The sequence below is a fragment of the Aquila chrysaetos genome, chromosome 4 (assembly GCF_900496995.4).
Source record: "Aquila chrysaetos chrysaetos chromosome 4, bAquChr1.4, whole genome shotgun sequence".
Classification (NCBI taxonomy): Eukaryota; Metazoa; Chordata; class Aves; order Accipitriformes; family Accipitridae; genus Aquila; species Aquila chrysaetos.
This window is the reverse complement of record NC_044007.1, coordinates 40,433,068-40,460,467: the sequence shown is the minus strand read 5'-3', so window position 1 is coordinate 40,460,467 and position 27,400 is coordinate 40,433,068. Positions and strand designations below refer to the sequence as shown.

The 27,400-nt window shown below is 44.2% G+C and overlaps 1 protein-coding gene across 3 annotated transcripts in view; it reads left to right on the top strand.

The window, feature by feature from the left end:
* The window catches only part of CLVS1 (clavesin 1), a 107,220-nt gene that overhangs the window by 76,959 nt on the left and 2,861 nt on the right, over positions 1–27,400 (top strand). For 2 of the 3 annotated variants that reach the window (XM_030012268.1, XM_030012269.1), the window contains 2 exons: positions 11,775–11,885; positions 13,027–13,262. In XM_030012268.1, the coding sequence (XP_029868128.1) occupies positions 11,775–11,885; positions 13,027–13,262 (347 nt within the window). Of the gene's footprint in view, positions 1–11,774; positions 11,886–13,026; positions 13,263–18,108; positions 25,692–27,400 lie in introns of those variants that run through there. The other variant, XM_030012270.2, reaches the window with a different exon arrangement.

Genomic DNA, 27,400 nt, shown 5'->3' with positions numbered 1-27,400 from the left:
CCCTCCCTCACTGGTTATACACTTGCTAGTGCAGCCTAGGACACAGTTGGTCACTTTTGCCATAGAAATACACTGCTGACTCATATTCAACTTGTCCACCAGGACGCTCAGATCCACTTCTGCAAAGTTGCTTACTAGTTGTTCAGTGCCTGACCTGTCCTGCTGCATGGGGTTACTCTGTCTAAGATAAAACACTTTGTATTTGTTGATGTGGTTCCCAGCAGCTCATCTCTCCAGCCTGTCAGGATCCCTCTGAATAAGGACTCTCCGCCTTAACCTCCGGCATATCAGCTGTACTCCACAGCCTGGTACCATCAGCAAATCTTCTGAGGGTTAGTTACTCCCTACCATCACTCAGGTAATTTATAAAGACATTAAGCTCTACTAGCTCCCATATCAACCCCAGAGAAAAAGCATTAGTAAATGACCATGAGGCAGACTTTGTACCTCTGATCTCAACACTTGAATCCCAGCAGTCTGATCAATTTTTCACCCACACTGTATTCCACCTCTCCAAACAAAATCTCTCCAATTTGCTAGAGGGACAATATGGGCCACCGTGCCTAAAGCCTTGCTAAACTCAAGGTAAATGACACCCACTGATTTGCAAATGCCTGGTACTCAAGCAGGGAGAAGTAATAAAAAGCTTGGAGTTTAACAAGGAGGATATGCTGCTGCATGCCTTCAGGTGGACAGTGTTCTTGATGGGAAGCCTTCAAAGGAGAAGGTATAGACTGACTGCCCTGTATCTACCTAGCAAATTTAATGACCTGCAGGGATATGACACAGCACACTCCAATCCTCTGGGTGGAAAAAGCCTAAGTCCTTTAAGACTTCATGTAGCAGTACTTAATGTGTGACTTTAATCCAATATGAGAAGAAGGAGGAAGAGGAAAATTTGTGTGGCTTTTTAGTCTGAGGTGGGTGAGAAATGGGGTCACACCTTCCTGCTAGCTATAGTTTTAGTGAGTTCAGAGAAGTCTTTCTTTTTTTTTTTTTTCTGCTCTTGGCCTTAGAAAAAGTAATCAGAACAAATTTTTAAGAGTAGTACAAGAGAATGGAGGAATCATTAGCTTTCAGACTGATGCTGTGCTGCCTGAAAACACAATTAAGAATAACCTTTTGGGATAGGCATTGAAAGTTCTACTCAGGCAGTAAACTTAACTGGTAACCCTCAGACTCCTCTTGTTCAGGGACTTTAGTGGGAGCAGGTGATAATACAGAAGCAGTCAAAGGACTGAAACAGTGTCCTGGAATTATCCCAGCAGTCTGATATCTATGCTTGGCTGATAATAATGAAAAGGCTGGGAAGCTGCACTGATTAGCGCCCTGCTTTCCTTGCACCTACACAGACAGCAGAAATCATTTTTCTACCGTTGTGTTTTAAAGTTGTTTTGAAGTCAGAGTTAAGGTGGCAGCAAAAGAAGGTAGTGAGGAATAAGAAGTGTGAACTGAAGGGAAGTTGTGTTGTGGAAATGAGAGGGCTGTTGCAGAAAGCGTAAGCATGTATTTTCTGTAGCAAAAATTACAAAGTTTATGCGGCATTTAATGCTGCCAGACTGATAAAAGCCCTGGATTCTGAGCGATTATGTGATGAGCAGCACTGGCTGCCAGCTAGCATTGCTTTAGGTGGTGAACACGGCACAAAAAGAACATTAAAATGGCAAAGTCACACACTTAGAAAAGGAGGAATCCTGGTATCAAAGTACACCTTCAGGGGCCACTGACTCCACCTGTGTTTTATGATACCTCCAGGAGCAACCACAGCAAGGAGAGCTCTGCCTCCCTCCCGCTCTGTCGGGAGAACGTAGCTGACGAAATCGGAGGATTTTGACTGATCATAGCTTTTAAGAGAAGAGGGTATCACTATGACTAGTCCAGCTTATGAAACGTCTCAACCTCCAAACTTTCTTCAATGAGTTCTGGCATATGCCAACACACAGCTGCAAATTCTCACTGCAGCAGTAAAACCACATGCACTAGGGAAACCTTCTGTGAAAGGTCGGGTCCATACCCCAAAGGCTCTACCCGCCAGTAGTCATAGAAATATTTTTGAAGTGCAGAAAAAAATATTTGTCCCCCAAGCCCATTGAGAAACACTCAGATCTCTTCCTCAACCCCACCCTCCAACCCCCAAAACTGTTCCCATAAAAAATGTGTCTATCTCCCTGTTGAAACATTTGAGCCCAAAATGCAAAACTCTGGCAAAGTTATAGCAAAATGCAAATGGATCATCAGACAATCTTAGCTGTTGGTGGTGCTATTAGCAACTCCTACTTTTATGACCACAAGGGAAAAAATATCAGTGTGTTCTCCTTACTGCATAGCACAAGGTTCTTCACTGAAAAATGCTCTTCATATCTTGTTTCTTAAGTGCAGAGTGTAGAAAATGTCACGAAACTTAAAATGCTGTCCAACACCATAAAAACAGCTTTCCTAAAAATGTTTTCCATCATGTATCTTTACATATTTCCACACGTATCTTTACTATTACTCACTTTTTTTGTTCTCAAAACTTACTTCAAGGACATTCAGTTATAGTCAGGTTTCTCATTACCAAGGCACTGCTCCATTATTAAAAAAAAAAAAAAAAAAGAGATCACAAAAGGGCAGACACAAAGAATTTACATTTTATTGCAGAGGCAACACGTCGGTCTGCTCCTGTCAGTTCAGCCCTGCGACTATGTGGGACTTTGTGACACACAAATACATGAAACAAGTTTCCCTTCAGCATGGAGGGATAAGAAAGCTAAGCAATCTCACTAAGATATTAGAACCAGGACAGAGACTGAATCATGCAAATAATAAAAGATTTTTTTTTTTCCCCTAGACTTCTATTGTTTTGAAGACTAAGAGGTTGTACATGAAGCAAAGGTGCTGCTGCTGTCAGGTGTTTATCTAATGCAGCGTGAGTTTTCTCGTATTGAATCCCCCCAGAGCTGGGTTTCTACCATTGCACAGGCATTTAGCATTTTGACTCCCTTTAAAACAAAGAGGTCACAGGGTTTTCTCACCCAACCACCCACCCATCCACCCTCACACACACACACACACAGTCCTGTTGAAAGAGAAGAAAAGAATTGAAAAAAATATCTTCACCGTGGGGACACTCATCAGAGTACATTTGTCAAGGATGACAGAGACCATAGAAATTGTTTTAAAAAGTGTTTGTGTGAGACCTACAAGAAGGGAAACCTTCCATTTTAAAATGAGGCTCCAATCTCAAACAAATTAGGGTAAAAACTGAAATTCTTAGTGAAATAAGATGGGAATCTAGCTTCTGTTTAGCAGAGAAAATGGGTGCTAGAAGGCTATGATACCTTCAAGGAGCTGTATGGAGAAGTCAACACAAAGAGTTTTCTTAACTTCTTGCTAAATGCAGAGAAATTTATGGGAAAGGGAATCATCTCTGTCAAATAGTTTGTTTCAGTCAGTCAACAAATGCCAATAAAAAAATTGCTTGATCATTTTTTTTCTGACCCATGCTAGGTTATAATTGCATCACAATAATAGTTTATAATCTCCTTTACATGCCACTCTATATGTGAATGCACATGCAAGAGCTTTAAGATGATTCCAGGCTTTGTTGAAGCCAAGCTACAGCAGGCTTCTGTTCAGCACTAAATAGGTTGCCTAGCACTATAAATAAAATCTCCTTTTCTCCATCATCAGCTTTCAATCACAACACAAGTGTAATACGACTGTCTGTATGATTTCTGTATAACACCTTGGCGCTTTCATAGCCAAGATGGAAAGCTTTTCTGCAAAGTCAATAGGTCTCCTGAGAAGAAAGGCAAGTGCCACAAGACCTTTTTTAATTGCTTTTCTTTGGCTGTTTTTAACTAATGCTGTGGGCATTTGTCCTCACCATGACAGTTTGGCCTTCATTGCCCCTTCGCTCAGACACTGCTATTTTGGCAGAGAGCAGATACACAGATACAGCAAGCAGCGATGTGAAGAAAATATAGAGTAAATGTTTTACATACATGATGTAGATTCTCAGCATAACAATGCATATCTAAAGAGGCAGTCTTTGTACAGGGTTTTTTTGTTTTAAATTTCAGTATTGGACATGAAATAAGGTGCTGTACTTTGTCCTTTTCAGGACTGGCTTTTTGCATGCACTTGACCCTCTCCTCCAACAGCTTTTTAAATCCTGGTGGATTTGTGTCAGTGTCATCTTCTTCTCTGCCCTAACTCCTTCACTCCCTGTGCTTTCAACTACAGTGTCCCACAGATCTATTGCCCTTCAGGATGGGTGCAGGGCCTGTCTATGGAAATAGAAATAGGTAGGGAGAGAGAGGTTTAAATCAGGTCAGCTAAGGAAAATAGCAGATTTTAGCTACAGTGGTTAATAACACTAATTAATTTTGTTTAGAGCTTAACTTTAAAAATTACTTTCAAAAAAATCTTTAAGTTATTCTTTTTCAAAAAGTGTATATTAAAAATAGAACATTTTTTGGGTCAAGTTTTCCATGCCAAACTTCTTAACCCCAGTCATCCTGGGTGGATTCTTTTACAGGGGTGGTCTTTCCTTAAAGATGTCCTAATGCTGACTTTCACTTTCATTGCTGGATGGGCTCATTCTGCTAATGGCCATTTTGCTTCAGAAGGTCTTGTATTAAAATCTGGCTACAAAACCCCCCACTTCTTTATCACACCCCCAAAAGTGAGAGCAACTCACACCCACACAACCCACCAATGGCTCAAGCAGAGACAAACAGCATTGCTTTAATTCCTAGTGTCAGGGAAAGGACTGGAGGGAGGACACTTCTCTCAGAAACCTGACGTTTACACAGACACTTTCTTCTGATGATGATTTTGAGCGAGCAACCAAAGCTCATGGGTCACAGCCAGCCAAGGGCTTGGTATCGCAGGGAGAGTGAAGCATCACAGCCGACCTCTGGTCACACACTTCAGCCAGCAGCACCTGCATTCATCCAGCAAGGCTCCAGGCCAGGCTTGCACTATGCCCAACACATTTTGCAGTTTCTAATTAAGCCCTAAACTACTTTCAGCTTTGATGATCTTCCTGGTGTTTTTTTCCTTCCCCCACAACTAATTTGAGACATTCATGTTCAGTGAGATACAGGAATAGAAGCAACTCAGCTTGCAGTCACCCTCAAGCAAGCTGGATATAAACCTGTTTCTGAGCTACAGTTTACACCAAAAATCAGGACACTGGAGACAATTTATCCCAGTTTGCTAGAGCTGGCTGCAAAGATCATGGCAAGTTCCTAAACTAACTCTGAAAAATAGCCTCCAGCTATTATGTCCCTTCCCATGCTGCTGCTTGTTCCTGTGACCCTATCTACCCCTCCTTATTTTAGTGTGTGACTTTCACTCTTCCTGCTCCATCAGAAGCTCCCTGATCTGGCCTCACCTAATCTGACCTAATCTAGAACAAACTGTGGCACCCCAGTTGCACACATGCATGGGCTACTTCCGAATTAGTGTGTCAATGCTCTTTGTGTTATTAATCACCTTTAGAAGTTCTCTCTTCTCTGTTTACGTCCTCAACCAAGCCCCTGAATGAACCTGCTGTTTCTTGGTCAATATAATTTATGCAACTTTTTATCTGGAGGGAGCCTCGGTCTATACCTTACATGTGTGAAACACTTTGAAATCAACAGGGGCACATGCCAAGCAAAAAAGCAGCACCGGGGTATGGTGTCAATCCAATGGAGTCACTGCTTCTGGGAAATTTTCTGTCCCTAAATTATTCTGAGTTGGTTCAGCAAAGGGTTTCTTGTAAAAAAGGTAGTGAAGAAATCCCCCTTTTGCCCCAAGGTTGCAAGTTATTTTGTTAGAACAGATGATATGACAGCATGATTCTATCAGGACAAATCAAAGTTTACTGAGGAAATCTGTGTTCTATAACCTGATTTATTGGTGCCATCTGCCAACACCCATGAACAGATGCTCTGTAGGACCTCACTAATGTGCAATAATGACTGGGAGAAACCCACTGCAAATGACTGACTTTTAAAAGTTATCAAGTGTAGCGGGAGAGATAACAAACATAATGAAAAATGTCTAGGAGAATGCATCCCAATGTTCATTTTTCAGTTCCACTTCCCTGACAGCAGTACTTCAGAGCGTACTCATCCACATATGCGGGTATGCAGTGTAAAAATAAACCAAGCACTCATATTTTCCTGTGATTTTCCTCCAGTCCTTTGCTACTGTATGCTTCAAAGAAAAGAGAGCGTTTTGGTGTGAGCAGTTACAGTCACAGCTTACCCCAAATCAACGAGTTCTTCCCGGTTGCAAGAATTCTTTTTACGGTCATGTTCTAGCAGATCAGGACTGCCATATTGCTAGCACTAATGTCTTTTTTTTAATGGTTTTCCCCTACTCTGCATCTATTTCCTAGCCCTGTGTACTCTGAGGGCATGCCAAGGTAGAAGCAAACGAGTTTGCAATTATTGCCACCGGCAACATTAATTTTGCATTCCCATCTCTTCAAAAACACAGGGGAGCAAAAAGAGATAACGGAAAGATGAGCAACTTGTCCAGACGGAGGCTTGAAACGTGCCTGGGCTCAGCGCAGGCACCGCAGCAGGCGAGCGGGAGCAGCCCCGGCTCCCGCAGCCCCAGGGACTGCTCCGAGAGGTGCGGGAGCTGCCCGGTCCCAGGGTCCTCACAGCCCCTGGCCTTGCTGCTGCCTCCCACCGCCTCCTGCCCCTGGGATTTCCCGAACTAAGCATTCACCTCCTAGGAGCTGCATTAAAATTAGAAGCTGAAGCTGTAGCCGTGAGAGGGGCCACTTTACCTTCCCCCCTAGCAGGCTCTATACGACCGCCTGCCTGCTCTGTCTGCACCAAGGGCATTACATGGCATTCATTAAAACGCGTTCAGGAATGTGTTTTTGACAGACACAACCTATCCAATATCTGACGAAGTCGTAAAATCGGGGACAACTTTCAACCACTGCCACTGTTTCAGAGGCTGAATTTGGATCCAGAGCTGGAGACCAGAAAGCCTCCTTCCCTTATCGTGCCAATCCATTAAAATCATACATTCACAGAAACTCTCCGTGGAGAAACTATCACTGAACTATTAACAAAAGCTTCCTGAACTATTAATATGGTCTGTGGGAGCTTTAATCCACCATGGGGACTGATTATGTAAGTGCACGGGCATGAAGATGCTGAGTTTATCCTCAGTTTAAATGACCTTTTGGTTTAAACACTTTTGTTTATGATTGAAATCTTCTTGAATCTAAGGGAAATTATTTTCTTTGAAAGGGGATTATATTTTGATTTGCAGTCAACTGGCAAACATGGTTGAGATTAAAGTGCATTTGGATGGCAAGATGTGTGTTTGCTTTTCTGATTGCAAACGCTAGAAGTTATGAAAGCATTTTAAAAATGTTTGTGTCACAAAATTCAGATGGCCTGTGACCTAGAAATACACTATAATTTGATTTTTGAGCTCAGGACATTGGTTTATGAAGCCAATTCATGCAGTTCGAAAAGATTGACCCTGAGCATCAGGTTGGATTTATTCCTAATTTTGGTATTGCAAAGATTGTTTTGCTTTTCTGCCATACTTTGATGTGAGGAGATGCTGGAAGATCATCTTGATTTTTAGCTTTCAGGCAGTTCAGAACAACAACATAATAAAAGGTTTCTGATGCATGTTCATGCCAAAAGAAATAGATGTCGTGAAAGCAAGAACAGGCAGAAATAATGAAAAAATCTCTCATTCACCTCGTAGCTGTTGCTCCCAAGCTATTTAGTGGAACATTGTGTACCAAGGGTTTTCAGTCCCACACTAATTTCAGTTCAGAAATTTCCCTGCACAGGAGGTCTGGGCAGAGAAGGGAAACAATGATCTCCATAACATTTTCCTCTGATCTGCAAGCTTGGAGACACTTCTCCAATCTGAAACAAGAGAGGTATTGAGGCCTGTATGGATTTTGGGGTGTCTGTGGCAGCTCCACTGTGGCACTCAAGTGTTCATTCTTTCTCTTCTTTGGGGATGATGCAGAGGGGAATAACTGAAAACAGTAGAGAAACAAATATATAAAGTAAAAAAAAGACAAATTAGGCAAAAGAGAAGTCCCATCTACGGCACCAGTTTCATTCAATCGACAGGAACAACTAAAACCCTGCATTTGGACAATTTTCTCTCTCTAGGTTTGCCTACACTGCTTTGGGAAGGGGCCACTGCAGTTTGGTTAGATACATTCCCTGTTTTAGTTCACTTCAGGTCCCAATGAAGAAGACCTGGTCTGACTCTGGAGTGAGCTAGCTGCCCAGGCAGGTATCTGGAGTCCTTTCACTGTTTCTTCCCTGCTATTGCTGAGTATCAAGTTAGCTAGATTAGCACTGGGTTGGATGTATTTATTCACACTGCAATTTCATCTCTGAGCAACATGCTAATATGTCCAGCCTGGTTTTCAGATAAAATGACAGTAGTGTCCACAAATAATTAGACCAATTCTTGCGTGCTATATTTTATTTATGCCATTGGAATAAAATGTAAATATATCCTCAGGATTAGGTATTTTTAACAAAGAATCAGGTTAAGAAAAGGCCTCGTGGTCCCAGGGTCCTTTTCACAGTAGGCTCCAAAAAATGTACCTCATTATAAAATACACCTTCCCAAGGAATCACAAGACATGAGAAATCAAAGGAGAATTCCTAAAAGCAAAAGCTCTCCAGCAGAAAATCAATTTCAGCTACTTTCACCTTGCCCCAGGGAAAGCAGCAGAGACACTAAGTGGGGTGTGGGAAATGTCTCATACATCTTCCTGGAACTGTGCAAGGCAGACCTCCAGACGGGAGCTTTTCTTTCCAAGACAGCTCCGCTCTAATTAGGGACTTTTGCAAAATTGGTATGTTGCGGTTCCAAACAGTATCTGGATGATTCCCATATCAAATTTCTTTGGTTTAAAAAAAAAATTTTGTCCTTGTCCTTGTTTTAATTGACAGCCTTACAAATGCAGGTGGACTGAAGGATGAAGGTCAAATTGAGCTTAATGTGCTTAATAGGGCAAGGAACAAAAATGAGCAGAAAGTTACACAAAAAAAAATGTTCTTTGGTGGCTGGTTTTTTTCCTGGCCATCATGTTGCCTTTTCAAGGGTCTTTGTGCATTTTTGGGTGTACCTTCAGAATGAAAAGAAAGCAATTGCCTTTAAATAAAACTGTTATATGAGGGGCTTTTCTGTAGCAATCTACTGACATACCAGACAGAATCTAGCTTATGGACTCAACAATCTATGTTGGGTGGACATAAAATTCATTTTCTATATAGGAAATAACATCTTTTTCCTTAGCCAACCTTTTCCAGAGGCAGTCTGCCAGTTTAAACCTCTGGCTGGTTCCTATAATTCTCAGCATTCAGACCATTCTGGGTAATGTGGTATCATTAAGGCTGGTCAACATGTTCTAAAAAAACCACGTTTCCCCCTTGGAAATGAAGTCTGACTGACATTTCTCACTGAAGGTTGTGATTAATATAATCTGTGCTTTCCAGTGAGAAGGCAAAACAATTTTTCTTTTTCGGGTCAGTATAAATCTCTGTGTCTTAAAGTTATTCCCCTGCTTCTCATCTCTCATTCCTTTACTATCCTTTCCTTCAGACTGACTGTGTCTTCTACACTGACCTATGCTCCTATGGTACAACCTGGGACAGCTGTGGCAGCTCAGCCCCAAAGAGCAAAGGAGTCCAGAACTCCTCCCTTAGAGATACAGCTTGTGGGGTGGCAGCCAGCTTGACAAATACAGAAATTAAAAAAAAAAAAAAGGCAAATATGGAACATTCCAATATTTCTTAGTTGTTGGGTTTTTGTTGGGGTTTTTTTTAGAATATTCTGTGAAAGGTTTCAAATCCTCAAATTTTCATTCCCATGTGGGAGGAAAGCAACCACATATGTGAATTTTGCATGAGATGGGCATTTTTGCCTCTGGTCTGCTCTAAAACCCAATTTTAGATTATCACAGGGTAGAAAAACACTTTGGGCTTCACACTTATGTTGGTCAATGTTTTATCTAGGTGGGCTCAGACTCTCTGCAGCTGTTTCTCAGCACAGTCCAGTTGAAGTCACTGCAACCCACAGCACTGCAGTAGTTTATATCAGTCAGAGCTGCGTCCCTAAACTCTAATGAATATTCCAGCAGCAATGGAAATAGTCATCTTTATCATGAATGAACACCTCAACAGAGCATGTGCCATCCTTTAAAAGCTCAGCTCATAGTTGGTTGGGATTTAAAATGGGATCACCTGTTCTGTTACACTGCTCGGCCTCCTGCATGCTGACCTGACCACCCACTAGTCTTGCACAGAGCATCCAATATTGAGATTTGTAATGATTTCAGGTCAACTGACACGTCTGAGGTGTAAGTGGCTTATACTACTGTATAGCAAAAGAAAAAAGTGTCACTTAATGCCTGCGGCCACTCACAAACATTACCAGAGTATGGTTTAAGATGACTGCTGGGGCAATCCATGGCCAGTGCTAAAGAGCATAGAGAGTCCTGCCAATCTGCCCTGGGTGGTAGGAGGTGGTGGAACGCCTACATAGTGCTAAATCTGGGGAAAAAAATGACCTTGAAGCAGCACAGAAGCTATACTGAGCAGGTGTATAAGGGGATTTTCCATATCATCTCACAAATCCACCCCATATCCTCACCAGCTGTGCTCAATCTCTGATGCTCTGGAGGAAGGTGAGAGAAAGCCCCAGGACAGCCCGTGCTAATTGTGGGGGGAATGAACTTGCCTGAGTCCCAAAGCCAAAGCCCTGAAGGAAGAGACCTGATTATGCTCTGTCTGTACATGCTGAGCTGTAGCAGTGAGGAGCGCATGCAGGATGAGGATGGCTTCATCAGAATCTCCCTCCACAGGGGAGAGACAGCCACCTCTCCTCTTGCTGGAAGCGTATTTGCCCACAGGAGCAGCGGTCGTCCCACTATTTATGCAATGCGAAAAAATCCTAGGCTCTTTCCTGACTGACTGACATTTGTTATATGAGAGCGTAGGTGCAAAATACCCATCACAATATACAATAACCTTTAAAGACACGCCAGCAACCTCCTCTTTTATTAAGCGTGCCACGCTGGCTGAGCGGAGTAGGACGCTATTGCAAACACCTCCCCGGCGGGACGCTACCTGCATGCTAATGCCGAGGGTGTTTGTGCACAGCCTGGCAGCGAGCGCTGGGCTCCGGCAGTTTCCATGGTGCTGTCATGGTGCGCTCTCCCTACACCCTCACTTATCAGCATTTCCCACCCATCCTCCTTCCCATAATATGCTGCTTGCTCACCCCGAAAGGTCAGCCATTGTAATGATGATTTTAGCAGGGGGGAGGCAGGGAGGCCGAAGGGTGAAAAGGTGAGCTGTGTGCAGCAATGTGCGTGGGAACCAGGGGCTTGTCTTACTCTGTACAATGAGAAATTAGAAAGCTTCCCCTCAAGAGAGCGGTGCTCATAAACCCCCTCTCACTTCCCACCCCAGCCAAGTCAGATGCCCTGATGGAGTTAAAAAATGTTCAGGCAAAGTGGCTGGAGAGCCTACTTTAAATCTTCAGCAATTGATGCGTTAGTGCGTGGAGGGGAGAAGGGGCTGCGTCTGCTAACGGAGGAAACTGATGCAAATGTTTCCGGGCATCTTTCTTTTTCCATCTCCCTCCTGCCCCCTCCCCGCAAGCCCAGTGCTTGTTTGCAGATGGAAAAAGGCAGACTTCTTCCTCTGACTTTCATCCTATTGACTGCTGGACTAAAGCACTGCATCTATTAACTGCCCTCCTTTTCTTTCTTTCTGTAGGACAGCTTTCCTGCCCGTTTTGGAGGAGTCCATTTTGTCAACCAGCCCTGGTACATCCATGCCCTGTACACGCTAATCAAACCGTTCCTCAAAGACAAGACAAGGAAAAGGGTAATTAGATGGGGCCAGGGGGGATAGGAAGCTGCAGAGCTGGAGTAGCTGAGTAGCTGCCTGCTTTCTTCCTTCTTTTGCTCTCTGCATTTTTCATACGGCCTCAGAGAATTGCTGCTGTTATTAAAACTTAGAGTTTGCAATGGTCTGGACTGAATCAATAACTCAGCCAGGGACCAGAAAGCTGTTATCACTAACAAAGCGTAGATACATTTTAATGGGACATGCTCAGGCATAGAGACAATTGGCAATGTATGTGGAGGGATTATCAGGCCTGGCTGAGGTCACCTGCAGTGAGGGAAACTTCAGCTCAACTCTTTTTGTGGGAGTAAAATTTCCTATTTCATTCCTTCAGCAAGTTGACTGTTTTCACATGGTGGTAACTCACTTGTTTCCACAAAAAATGCCCATGCCTGAAGGCTGTTTGCTCACACTGCAGAAGAGGTAGGTCTTCCCCACTGAAACCCATGTGAACTGTGGTCCTGCAGTCATCTTAGTCATTTGTTGGCTGCAGTCTATCAAACAACCACTGGATCATCCCTCAGGAGGCCCCAGAGCCCACCCTGTGGTGTGTCTGACCAGGCAGGACAAGGGTAGTACCAGCTTGAAAGCAAAGAGGGATTAGAGAGACAAATGTTGCTGAAGCAGCGCGAAGTGGTGACCCGGTGTGGTACACCCCCAGGAAATGTCAGTCCTGGGGCGCAGGGCTGCGTTGCCCTCTCAGATGCTGAGGACCTGCTCTTCACATCTTCTTTCAGTAAGCTCCACTATCTCCCTTTTCTTCTCACTGCTCTTTGTACAAGCCTCTATCCTCTTACAGTAGCAACAATCAGTCATTATTCCTGACTTCCACTTTCCCTGATCTGGTACTTAAGAAAGTGGAAGTGTTATGTGCCGAAAGCAAGAAAATTGGGATTTTCAGAAGTGTTTATAGTGCCAGCCTAATTCATCAGCTGCACTCCCCAAAGCTAATCCCCCCCTCTTCCTGCCTGCCTGAGCCAGCCCCGAGCACTTCAGAAATTCCCACCTGAAATTGCAGCATCAACTAATGATGCTCCACACCTCATTAGTGCTGTTGTTATTGTACTTAATGAAGTAAGGAATCGATGATGACTTTGAACTTTTTTCTTCTTTGTTAAAGATCTTTCTTCATGGTAACAACCTGAACAGCCTTCACCAGCTAATACACCCTGAATGCCTGCCCTCTGAATTTGGGGGGACTCTTCCTCCGTACGACATGGGGACGTGGGCTCGAACGTTACTTGGTCCCGACTACAGCGATGAGAACGAGTACACCCACACCTCCTACAACGCCATGCACGTGAAGCATGCGTCCTCCAACTTGGAGCGGGAGGCCTCACCCAAACCCATGAAAAGGTCAGTACTGCCTTTGAAATCATCTCTTATTTGGCTCTCTGAACAGGTTTGACATAAATCTAGCAGGAAGGGCTCATCTGGCTTGGAGAGAGGCTGTAATATGGCAAATGTTGATGGTAAGAAGCACTTCACCCTGGCCTGTGTTCATGGCATGGTGGCAGAAAGGAAGCCTCTCTGCGGAACCATAATTACTTGTCTGATTACTGTGCACAAAAACGAGGGGAAATTAATGAGCCCCTGCACAGAGCATTACAGAAAGTGTATCAGAGTGAGATGCTCTTCTTTACAGCGTAGTGCGGCCAGCAGCACCACTTCAGTGCCGGTCCCTATTATTTCCTGCTGCTTTGGTGCTACTGACCCCCGTTGTTAACGACAAGGGTTTTAACCTCCTTGGAAATGCGGCTTTTGTACGATGAACACCACTGCCCTCTAAAGGGAAAATGGGTTAGTCTCCTCCCGCTCCTTCTGCTCCTGCTTTCTCCCTCCAGCCCTGCTAAGGCAGCAGAGCTGCTCTTTTAAGATCTCTGATTTTATATCTAGTGGTTGCTCATTCAACTCTGCACGCTTAAAATTGCACCTCACGAGAGTATCACCCTCAGTAATTTGCACTGGTTGCGGGGATGGGGGCTGGAGGGTTGGATACCTGGCACCGGTTTGTGGGTGGTACGGCGGAGCCAACACCAGCTGCAGGGAGCGATGGCCAGGTTGGGTCCCCCGCAGGAGTGTAACACCTGCACTCGCCGCCTCACCCTCCGCACCCCGCTCCACAAAACTGCTTTCCATGCAGATCGCAGTGATGCTTTCACTCACTGCTGCCACTTGATGAGTGCAGTGCTCACAGACACGGCATCACTCAGTGTGACAGGGAGCGGCCATCATTTTGTCACAGCAAAATCAAAGCTGACAACACAGACAAGCCATAATGTCATGCAATTAATTTTAAGTCTTTCATCTTCAGAGGAAAAAGAAATGCATTCTTGATTCACAGCTCCCTCCCAGATCAGAGGGATGCCACGCTGCTGCTGCAGCTGCAAAGTGAGGCCTCGTGCTGAAAACACTCACGCTTATCAGTGACGTTAAGTGCTATGAGTCCCAAACTCACAGGGTCACAAGACCGCAGGGCTATGACCCTTTGCAGGGTTGCAGCCACCGCATCAAGAGGGGTGGCCGTCTGCGTAGTCAGCAGTTCTCACTACTGAGCGCCAGCCAAGACTGGGAGCCAGGATGAGTTTACAGAGCGAGTCCCAGAAAGCTGATTTTAAAATATTTTTTTTTTATAATATTAGCAACGGAACACACTGAATGATTTTAGAAAGATGCTAACTAAATATTCCATTATTATTAAAACATATTCCAAGAGGGTACAATTTATGTAGCTTTACAGAAAGAAATCTGCAGTTTTTAAAGCTCTGAAGTGTTAAGAGCTGTTCACAGGTAAATGTTTGCTGAGGATCAGATCCTCGGCTGCAAAGAAGGGAGGGTCTTATCGTGCCCTCAGGGGAGAACCTCAGCTTGAAAATGAGTTCAGTGCCAGAAAACCCTGCCTCGAGGCAAAGCCTTCTTTTATAATCTGTTCACTAATACAAAAGTGCATTAATACAAATATGGTGAGTGGATGAATCTAATTTGTCATGTTGCCTCTGGGCAGACTAGATCCAACTTTTAGCCTAATTTCGTTGCTCGGCAGTTAAGTGAACCATCTGATCTTGTACTCCATGGTCATTACTAAGTGTTAGAGGTGAAAAGTTCACTGCTTCAACAGATTTTCTCCTATGAGTGCTTGCTTTGATTCTTCTTCCCCTGAAATGAGGTTTCGGCCTAACTTGAGGTAAAAGCCTACGCTTAGGAAGCATAATTGTGTGCTTTATTAGATTTATTAGACCAGATTTATATCTGAGGCCTATTAAAAGGTCTACAGACTTCTACCAGCATTATCTGTCTTTATATATTCCCCCTCCTTGCCTCTTTAGGTTCATACATCTCTAACACAACTAAAGTCTCAGGCCATGGCTGAGATTCCTGGATACTCCAGGGAGGTTTACACTAGGCATAGGTGATCTCCTAGCATTAGTCTTCATCTTAAAGGCAATTCACTCACAATTGCCCTATCATTGTTTCCCTTAGTAAAGCAATTTTGCAGTTTCATTAAAAATCTCTCCTCTCCTACTCCACTCACAGCGTACAAATCCTTAAACTCTTGAGTAAAGATGATAATTTCATAAGCGTTTCTATGCTGAAAAGTTGGGTTTAACAAAAAAAAAGGTGGCTGACCTTTTCTTTAGCACTAACGTTCCTCTGAAAGGGGTAAATACATGAAGACTGAGCCTTCTTAGGTTTCTGTAATTTAAGGATGAAAAGCCTTGCTGGACAGCTATGGATCTTCTCCTCTGACTTGCCAGATATCACTGCAGGTTTACCTGCCCAGTAATTAGCTGCAGGGGAGGGCAGTGCTTATGAGAGGTGGATTTACCCTGGAGGCTGGGGGGACGGTGGTTGTTCCTCCCGCTCCCCGGAGCACCGTCCTGCTGCGTGACAAGTTGCAGGGTTGCAGATTGCCCCTCCTGGCTCTGCGGCCACTTGCTGTAAAGCCATACAAGCACGTCCTCGCTAGAGCTGCCACTGGGCCAGTGCTGTGTTAAGGCTTTCTTAATCTTGGAGCTCAATGCTGCTAGAAGAGCTTGGAGTCTTGCACTGTGACCACAGAGAAATGTCCCTGTGAAATGAAGTACTGCCATCCTACACCTAGAGAGAAGCTCACCCTGGGCACAACCTACTCCAAATATAGTGTCTAGCAATTTTAGTAGCAGAGATGATGAGAAATCAAGATAGGAATCATTATAGATCTGGAAGAAAAATGCCAGGAAATGGAATCAGAGGACAACTGACCAACATACTTTTGTAGCCACCTAATCTATGTTAGAAAATGAATGCAGAGGGGGAGAAAGAGGGCACTTTCAAGATGTGCTTGAGACCAAACTGAATTCATCACCTGAAAATTAAAGTAAGTCTCAAAATGCAGACCAGGAGAAAATGCAGCACCAAGCACTAGTGGGAGGGAGTGAAGCTGGAGCAGGTACGTGCCCGTATGTTGGTTTCAGGACTGACAGCAGTGCTTTGGCTTCCATCACCAGGGCATATAAATTGAAACAAGTTCACCTGAGAATTGTGGGGAGGATGAGGAGAGCGGACAGCATATTTTCCAGCAAGAAGCTATAGAAGATAGTGGTTTGTTCAGCCTCTCAGAGCAAAGGTTGAAATGGGTATGACCATTCTCTACAAATCCAGCAGGGAGTAAAAACTGGGGAGAGAGAACAGGTATTTGAGAAAAAGGACAACTTAGGCATGAGATCAAATGGGCATAAGCTGACCAAAGAATACCTTGCTTGCAAATTAGAGGAGTAGGTTTGCTAGTCATCAGAGTGAGTTACTGAAACAGCTTGTCAATATGACAACCTAACTGATACACGAGTGAAAGGTCTGATATGAGGTGGCTACCAGTGGTCACAGGAGACTAGACTTGTCCTTCACAGTCTCATTAGGTTCCAATTGCTGCTCCCCTTAACAGCAATGGGACCAGAACATTATCTTCTCCCCAACCACAGGCAGGGGTGTTTTTTCCCTGTAACTTGAAATTGCACAAAATTTGTTCTCAAAAAAGAGTCTTTGTTTACTTTAGGGAATGGAGGCATTGTAGACGGGGAAAGGATTGAAAATCCCCTTAGAAAAAAACTGCCACTGACTCTGGTTAGCAACATGATCTTGAAAATCTTGAGATATGACAAGTTTCTATAACATGGAAAATCTTTAATCAAAACCCTTGCAATTGTCATTTTTCCACCAGCGGCCACACGAAGTCCCACTGGGGCAAAATCAAAACATCCCATCTGCAGTATTATCTCACACCCTGGGAAAAAATCTCAGAACCCAAGTACTGTATGAACAGATGGGAAACAAAGCAAAACAGCTGATGGCTCCACATAACGAGTCTTAATGGCCAGGGAAGGAAAAAAAAAAAGCAACAATAACAAAAATCCATTCAGAATATATCTGTTTATTAAGCTTCAGCTCAGTGAAGTTTGAAATGGGCAAGGTAATAAACATGCAAACCAGCATTAATACAGTGATAGCAAAGTCAGTTCAATCGGAGAGCTCGACCGCATCCATTTGATAATCCTGGGAGCAGCAATGGCAACAGACACTTCCCCTGTCTTGGGCCACTTCTTCTGAATGGTCTGCATCCACACAGGGAGCCTGTCACTTACGAGCTATGGGATTTGAGAGCAATGTGAACAGTGTGAAAATTCAGAGCACAGGGAAGAAAATCACCTCCCGTTCAGCTGTGGCCAAACCTTCTGTGAGCTCTGATGGTCAGAAAGGGGCCTTGGGTTGCTTTAGTCAACAGGGAGCTAACACAAAAGCAAAGCATTTGCCTGAGGCACTCATGCTGGCTTTTGCTGATGAGCTGTTGTTTTTGGGAACAGCTGGAGGTTTTATCCGGGTGTGCAGCATAATGAATAGTTATGGTGGATGGTTAAGCCTAGCAGTTAAAGAGTCAGAGACTGCTCTCAACATATCACTGTGCCAATAGGGCATAGTCTTTTGGGGCACAGTGGGAGCAGCATGCCTGTAGCTATTTGGGTACCTAACAACAGTGAGCGAGCATCGCCAATTGGAGGGACGGATTCAGTGACTGGGGAAGATGTGAAGGAGCTCGGTTCTTTGAAGAGTTTCCCTTTCCCCAGCGTCACCCTGCTCTTACACGTGGGTCCAGCAGCAGCGAGTAACCTGCAGTAGCACGTTGCCTCCCTGTGACTTGCTTTTCTTTACAAGATCTGTTTTTCTGCAGCCGCATCTGGGTCACTTCTTGATGTCTGAACTCGATCTTCAGTCCAAGTGACAAAGACTGTTCTCTGCCTTTGCTTGTTCCAAGTACAGCCTGGGAGCTGAATGTTCCTTCTCTGCCCTCCCAGGCATCAAAAGAGCCCTTGCTTTTAACCTGCTGCTAGTGCAAACAGGTCTAAAACCAATTTAAAATTGCCCTGCAGAGAAAGGAAATTTTACCTGACAGCTACATATATATTCTGGCCAAACAACCTGTGCTGTTTAATCAAATTTATTTAGTCAGAGTTTAATTAAGGATAACTTTAATCAAATTTGGTGTTAAAATTTTTTCTTAGGATAACATGGATTGCAAGAACACTACCATCACCAAGTCAAGCTCATTAGAGACTCAGGAAATTCAGAGTCAGGATAAAACTTTAAAGTAAAACTTTTAAATTAGAGCCAAACATGCTAATTGTGAAAATGTACAATTCATGCATCAAGACAGCATTAACTTTTCCTGCTGTGAAGTAGAAACTTGAGCACCTAAAGATGCAATGACCTGCCTAGTGGTTCATCAAAAGCTCCCATATTAGGCATTTTGAAAATGCAGCAAAAAAACCTGTTGGAATGTGTTGGCCCATGTTTTTGAGTCAGAGCATGTGGACTTTTATGTCCTAGATTAGAGGGAAAGGATTTTAAAGTACAGATTAGGGTTTGCCATTATTGCCTCTTGATGTGTGTGTTTTCAAAAGGACTGATCTTCAGATGAATTTGTTGCTGAGACCAATTGTTGGTTCTCAGAAATGGGATCCTGCTCCCAGAAAGAAGGGTGTCACAACTGGTATACACTAATGCTGACTGGAACAGTTTTAGATCCAAAAGGGGCCATTCGTGGGGGTGACATATGTAAGGTTTTTATTTATTCAGACTGGTTCCTCTGTATGCCCAGCTGGGCTGTGCAAGGCAGACCTTTCTAGTTGTTATCCTTGGTGTGACCTTAATGTTCCTTCACCATATGTTTCTGCTTTTATGGGTCATGTTTTATGCCGGTTCACAGTCAGCACCAATTTACTGCAGAAGTAGTAAAATACCAGCAAATAAAAATCAGTACGAAAATGTGTGAAAACTTCTCACTGACCGTGGATGGCACCTGGGTTGCTCTGCTTGTACCTGGGGTGCATTTCCACATGTGTTGGGGGAAAAGGAAAACAGTCCTTGTAAGCTTTCAGTTAAAATAGCTCTATAAAATGCAAGACCTATGGTGCAAGGCTTATGTTCACTATTTTATTATGAATTATTTCAAACAACGGAGAATTTCTGAATGCTTCTGCAGAAATGCTTCCTCCATACACAGGTTACGAACAAGACACCTCTTGACAGTAAAGCAGGTGTCCCAGAGAGATGCATCACATAATGTATGCATTATCTAGTAACGTAGATTATTAGCTGTTGAACAGTTTTATAGCTTTTAACCGGAATTCTGCTAATACATCAGAGAGAAATGGAAAGGAGCCGGTGGATCTGGCACATTAGCAGGTCCCAGGGAGGCTGCAGGGGAGACGGTGCAGAATATCCTCAGGAGCCAGGAGGGAGAGAAGCCGAGGAGGAGATCAGAGTCGCAAAGCCACGGCTGAACCAAGGACAGGAGGGACGGGTAGCTTGGTGCTGGGGGTCCCCTGGGACAAGGCAGGAAATCAGTTGCTCTCTGAGGGCATCGACAGCATGGGTTTCATCTGTTTACAGCACTCAATTACCAGTGACCAGTGCACGGGTGCACAAACACAGGCGGGAGGTGGGAATGGCAGAACCAGTGCTGTTCAGACCGCCTACAATATTGCATTGTAAATTATGTCTTCAGCTAGCTATAAATTTGCCAAAAATTTAGTAGTTTAGATTAGAGACATGACACTTAATAAAACAAATGGTTTTATACTGCTTATGTCTTTTGCTGCCTTGTGAAAAGTCCACCTACATCTGGCTGAGTTACAAGCCTTTGAAAAGGCAATTCACACATGCTCTGGAGAAACATATTTAATTTTAGCATTTAATGACCTTAAGGATTGCCTCATGCTTTAGCTTGGCCTCCCAGAGTAAATAAACTTGCTCAGCTCGGGTTGATGGTTCAACGCCCACAATGCGCATCTCCTGTCTAGGTCATGGGGTGCAGAGGGCTTTTGTAATTACAACTTTTACTTGTGATCACAACAACTTTCCCTGCACTAGGCCAGGCTGTAGCAAGACATGGAGCCAGGATTTGGAAGACTGACACCCCATGCTCTCGGGGCTGCATCCTCCCCGCTGTTGGTGGGAGAATTGGAGAGATGAGGATTTAGCGGTGAACCCAGCTGGGAAAGTGGGAACTTGGGTCACTGGGATGGGAGCCACAAGGCAGACTGAAAGATGAGGCAGGCGTAAAGGACTGGAAGCAGCTGGGCTAGGAAGCACACTTGATGGGCAAGCAAATGGCGATGGTTAGGGCGAGGCCTGAGGGGGACCAGGCATCATCCTTTGGTTAAGCCTGTTGGGTGTAGACCTGGAGAAGTGGATCCTGCTCTCCGTCTCTCCTGGAGCCCCTGTGTCGGCCTGGCAAGTGTCTTAAACCAAACTTCACACAGATGGTGAGATTGCACATTGCTTATTTTCAGCCTGCCAAGCTATAGACTCTGGAGTCTAATTTCCAGAAATACTCAGCACTCACCTGCAACAGAAATCAATGGGACATGTGCTTTGAACACACAAGCTGCCATGCAATGCTGAGCGCTCTGCAAAATCAGACCCTTGGTACTGGGAAATGGGCACACCACATTAGAGGTGTAGTTGGACCCTAATCTCACTGCACTTCAGCTCTCCACATGGAAAATGGAAATAAAAAACCCCTCACAGTTGTGCTATGGGAGTAAATGAATTAGCATTTGAGGCACACAAGTACTGCGTTGATGAACTCCACAGAAAAGCTCGGGAGGGAATTAACAAAGGTTATCTTCAGAGCAGGCTTGGAATAATATGCAGGAAAGGTGTCACAGAGCCACACGCTGAACCGCTAGAAGAAAGCAAAATAAATAGCAACTAACTAGCTCGACACTGTCTACCCTGAGCACTGAGGGAGGAAAGAGCCCTCCGAGAAAGAACAGTGCGTGCTCCTGGGGCTGGGGTGCAATGCGGGAGTCACAATGCCTCCACACACCCGGCCAAGTGACTGCTGCTCCCACAACCTACATTTTGGCTTTTCCCGCTGTGGCGGTGCTTGACTTTCCAGCCTAAATAATACATCTGCAGGGTTGTTTTCACACTGCAGTGCTGTTCTTGTTAAGGATGGGAAACTTCTAATGTAGGATGGGGGAGTAGGAAGACTGACACCCTTTGCTCTTGGGGCTCCATCTTCCCTGTTATTGCCACACAGAAGTGAAGATATTATGATTCAGTGGTAAATCAATCTGGTTGAGATACTGGGAACTGGAGTCACTGGAATGGGAGCAAAAAAGGCAGACTGAAAGATGAGGCAGGTATAAAGGACCAGAGTATCTGAGCAAGGGGACTGGAAGCTGTTGGGCTAGAAAGAACGCTTGGTGGGCAAGGAAATGGGGATGAGCAGGAAAAGCATGAATGGTGATGACAAGTGCACGTGTGTGTGTGAATGTGCATGTAATATTCACAGAGTGAGAGAAGAAAATTTTCTTCATTACTTGGCCTGAATTTCTTTTGTTCAGACATCATATTCTGCAAACTTTTTAGCAGCTTTTGCCAAATCTGCTGTAAATTGGTGTTGACTGCTGCTGCAGTGTTGTCTTTATTTGGCCCCATTACTAGGCTTACCTTGTCATAGGTAACATATTGCACCCCAAGGGACTGAAGGTCTTCCAGGACCTCCTGTCTGAAGCAGATGCTCCTATTCTTTCTATGTGAAAAAAAAAAACCAAAACCATGTGGAGGAGTCAGTCTATAGCAGAGAAAGGAAATGGAGAGGACAAGCTCCTACCCATGCCTTTCCCCCATCCTGGACTTGGGATGTGACCAAGGCAAGATCTTGACACACAAAGTCAGAAGCACTTAGGAGAAGGAGATATCAGGCACATCCACACTGATGAAAAAAAGACCAAGGTGTGTACCCTAATTCCAAGGTCGGTGGCACAGACCGACTCCTGCCTGTATTGCTCAGGGATAGCCTCTGCCAGAAGAGCCTGGCTGCATTTGCCCTGCATAGCACCTGGCTCTTGCTCTCTATGGCCTTAAGGCATAAGACTGTATGTGCTATGCCAAATACTTAAGCATTTCTGTATGTTTTCACAGATCAGAATGTCTGCAGTAAGCTGAGAGCTGTGTCATAGCCCACCAGAGAACTGTTTTTACAAGCAAGTGCCAAAGGGTATGCATTGCATCCCCTGGGGTGTGGTGTGGGCTAAGGGATGGGTCAGGACAGGGTGCACAGCCGGCTGGACTATGGTTAGAGCCAAATGCGGTGCGGTCTCACCCCTACCACTCTTTGGTGCAGACCCTGCAGTGAGCTGTGCCCAGGGTTTGCAGTGGGGAGAAGCAGCTGGGGCCAGCTGTTGGGAAAGGAGGGGCATGGAGAGAGCTGGCGGGCACAGGGAGGACGAGGGGTCTCATGCTGGGGTTCACTCTGCAGCAGTCGCCTCTTTAGCGGTGTAAATGCACTCACAGAGACTTCTTCCCACATGCAGTTAAGCACAGATGTGGGCTACAGTCAGCCCTGGCTTTGACATGCCAAGGCACTACTCAGAGACCTCTCCTAGGGTGTGTTAACCATCAGGGAGAAAGGTGGTCACCGCTGCCGTGGTGGCCACAAAGCCAGCTCCTGTTTGGGAAGCACAGCATCTTGTCACCGTTGTCCTGTGGGCTAAGCACTGGGCTGGCAATAAGGTTAAGCCAGAGTTTTCGTGCTGCTTTGCCCCCTGACTCACCACGTGGGTGGATCACTTAACCAGCTCAGCCGTGCCCCTAGACACGGATGCTGCTTCACCTCTCTGAAATGCTGTGGTCCGTGTATCAAAACTGCCCCTCCGGGCAGGTCTCTGCGGCACACCGCTGTGCTGTCTTAATGCAGAGCTGTGAGCCAATGCAAGCGCACAAGCTGCGGAGTTGCATTAGCAAGGGATTTCAGGAGGGCTTATTAGCCTGGGCAGAGAGCCACACTTCATGGCTTCTGCGCTGGAGTTGTGCACCGGCTGAGCAGAGCTTGCCTGCATCTGCCTGCACCACCTGCGGGAGCACACATGTCTTTCAAGACGCCTTGCCCATGCATTTCATTTTCAAGTGCTTTCAATAATAAAGGAGTATCTTTTACCACAATTACTTCACACCTTCACATCTGCATTGTTTCTGTAATACCGGGGGAAAAATCCTTGGTTTTCCCACCTGATGAAGGCATACTCTTGAGGTGTGTTGCAGAGCACGCTCTGGGGTGCTGCACCCTCCTCTGTGCTCTGATGGGGAGGCAGGAGGGGAGAGAAAGAAATGCCCCTCAGACCTTGTCAATACAAAAATTCACGGGTGTGATTTTAAAAAAATGCTTATTATGTTCTGTAAAGGGAATGAATAATTGGGAGATGAACAGCCCTGAGGTGCTGGTGAAATGGGAAGGGAATTAGAGGAAAATGAGCAGATGGGAGGTGAGAGAGAGATGAATAGATACACATGATGTGATCTGATTGATTGGCTGCAGTGTGTCACTCTGAGAGCTTGAAGCCTCCTGCACTTGGGTGAAAAAAACATGCCACCCTCCTCCTTCCTCCACAAAACCCCCCAAAGGAAGCCCAGCACAAATGTAGTGTATCGTCACTCCTGTGGGCTGCGGCACATCAGCACTGCTGTGATGAAAAGCATAAAATGAGGGATCAGAGAACTGAAAGATGTCTTTTAAGGCAAGCATGCTATGAAATGCTGGCAGTTACTGTTAGCTCAGGGCAGGATTTGGGTATTTTATTTTTTATGGGAAACAAAACTGATACCCAGCAGACATCAATTCCTGTGAGCTGATTCACTCCAGCTGTACTCTGACAAAAACCTCCTGAAAACAGTGCAGCTAGAAGGCCTGCATCCAGCCTTCTTACATGTTTTTTGACTGAATTTGAGATAGTTGCATTAAAATGACCACACACATAAAGCCATCTGCTCTCTTAGATACTGATGTACATACCTATGCAGTGCTGTCATCTGAAATATATGGCTGACCTGCTGGAGAAACAGCTGGGTAGTGTTGATTTTCCAGAATTCCAAATATTCTTGCTGAACACTAAAACAGCTATGGGGATTTGATTGACACTTTAAATGGAGCATACTCAAATGGTACTTAGGCTTCAGAAGTAAGACTGAGAATTAATTTCTCTTTCCATTTTCATTTTGCTCTCCTAAGCGAAGTTACCTAGCCTTGGAAACTACGCTAGGAAAGTCTATGGGCATTGACTTGTCTGTTAATTACTTCAGACTTAGCTCCCAGCCCACGGTGATCACATTATACTTTACAAGAGCTAAGTCTTCTGCATGTATCATGTTAAAGAAAGACAGGCACGGGGTCTGCCAGCTCAGGGCCTTACACAGTGACCCTATCTGTGTGATACAAACAATTGTCTACTTGTGTTAGTATTTAACTCGACCAGATCCTCCACACCCAAGCATCTTCCAAACTGGTTACTGAGAATTTTTAGCTGAGAAAGGAGGAAAACCAGAAGGCTTTGAATTCAAATAAACTCATTTATAATTCCAAAGTTGCAGCACACACAGAACATGCCACATTTCAGGTGAGTATTAAAGGTAATATAGTGTGAGGCAGTTGTTGGTATAATATGTAGGAAACGTTGCCTCGCAAATCATGGAACCTGTTCCCCCTGGTGTTAACAGATGAGAACTCATCAGAACAGGGACCTGAACGTAGGTAACCTATGAATCATATGCTATGACCATATGTTTAGAACGGGTCAGATGAATTGCACCCTGATAATGTCTATTTTTGCCATTTATAGCACAGAGTGGCCATAGATGTCTGATGGTGAGATGAATCACAACACAAGTGACTAAAATGTAGTGATATGAGGAGAAGGCCAATGCAATTACTATTTCCTGCTTAGATGTTCATACCTGGCCCAGGTCAAAATGACTTGGACATTACAAACTAGTTGCATTCATCCTGCAGAAAAAAACAGCACAGGTGAGGCTCTGCTGCCTAAGTATAGGCATCTTGTATGATTTTAGGCACTTTGATGTTCTCTTGGCCTCCATCCGTTACTCCAGAAAGACATGAGTCCTCTATAAGTCTTCTATAAATCCTGGGTCACAACAGTCAGCCATGGAAGGTTGTCTTGGATACTCTAAGGTGCCCTAAATGGCAGTAGGTATCTACATTTAAGAGCTGAATGTCACCCATGTTGTTGAAGTTGACATCCCAAAGGCATAATGAGCTTTGAAAGGAAATCATTGTCCTGTCAGGATAGAGAAACATGAATTGGGATGGTTCAGAGAAGTTAGTATTTCTGTGGGCACAGAATCACAAAAAAGTTGAGGACCTCTGGAGGTCTTCTACCCAAGCCCCTGCTTAGAGCAGGGTCAGCTAGAGCAGGTTGCCTAGGACTATGTCTAGATGGATTTTGAATATCTCTAACCACGAAGATTCCACAATCTCTCTGGGCAACTTGTTCCAGTATTCGTGCACTCCCTCAGTAAAAACATTTATTCTTATGTTAAAACAGAATTTCCTGTATTTCAGTTTGTGCACGTTGCCTCTTCTCCTGTCACTGGGTATCGCTGAGAAGAGTCTGGCTTCATGTTCTCTGTTCCACCCCATTAGGTATTTGTACACATTGATATGGAAAGGCAGCAAAATAAACGTGCTTTTGTCTGGTGCCATGAACTTCTGCTTGCCACAGGGTACTGACAGAACAGCATGCACAGCATTTACAGGGCCAAAGCTTAGACTGAGCTTGCCAAACAAGGCAAGTTCTGTACTGCTCATTTACCATTTTACATCAAAATGGCTTAAACTGTTGTGCAAGAAGGTGTTTTGGTGTTTTTAATGCAAAGAGGGTTGCAAATTACAGAGACTAGTCGGGGCAAAAGTACTTTGGTGCCTGACTGCAATTTATTTTTCAATAGGACATTAAGGTGGAGTTGATACCCAAACACCTTTCAAGAACCATGATCAGATTCTACTTAAAAATGTGAAATGTGATTATAAAGTCCTCTGAAGAAAATGTTAATGCAGGTAGCAGTACTTTTAAAACAGAAACTAGCCTTAGTCCTAGGTTCAATACTAGAGTCAGCATATAACCCCCCCCCTAAATATTGTGTAAACTTGCACATACCTAGAATATGACTGCTTTCCTTGAATTAACTGTGTTAGATGCACAAAAGCAAGATGAAAACAACATATAGGGTGCATTCTTTCAAATAGTATTTGTCTTACATTAATTTCTACAGCCGCGAAATGTAGTTACTGGTCAGTTGAAAATGCTTTCTGCAAGAGTGGCCTATTGTAAATCATTTTTACTCTGTCTTTAAATAAAGTATAGCAATAGAATACATATTCCAGGATGTTCTAGGCCAGTAAAATATATCTCCCACGCTGAGTTACTATATTAGATTGTGAGCTGCATTGATATATATTGCCAAAACGCTTTTCTGAGCATTTTTAATATTTACCATAAATGAAGAATACGGAAAAGGTATTTTAGAATCTTGTTGAGAATTGAGTAATTTTCTTTTTTTTCCTACTTAAAATTGAAGTTAAAAACAAAACTGGAAACATTTTTCAGCAAACTGATGCATTTGGAAAATGGAAATCCAAACACAACAGCAAGTCCTTCATCGTGGTGTCTTAGAAAATAGTGATGATTGTTCAAATCATTACTGTGCCCTTCAGATTGATGTCTGAGCTGCTTATTTTAGGATAGGGGGCTAAGCAGCTTCTAGCAGAAAAGGAAAAGAGATTGTTACTGCAGAGCTTGGCAGATACTAAAATCTCAGTTGTATCCCTCTTCATGTTATTCAGAAGGGCTGGGCATAGCATTTGAATTATTTGGCATCTTGAATTTGGAGGTCAGATGGGCTGCAATGCATTTACTCAATGCTCCAGCTATTTTGGATCAGTGTGAAGAGGAGCAGCGTGGTACCTGCATACAGAGTTTGGGATTATGTTGCTCCCAACCTGGCATGCATCTGAGTACCAGTAAAGGGGAGAAACTGGTATCTTGCTGTTACAGATGCAAGAATATTTTCTTGTGTAATGACATGAGAGCAGAGATAATCAGCAGTGATCACAAAAGGCACAAAAGGCAAAATTGCGAGATTTTTCACATTTGGCTTAG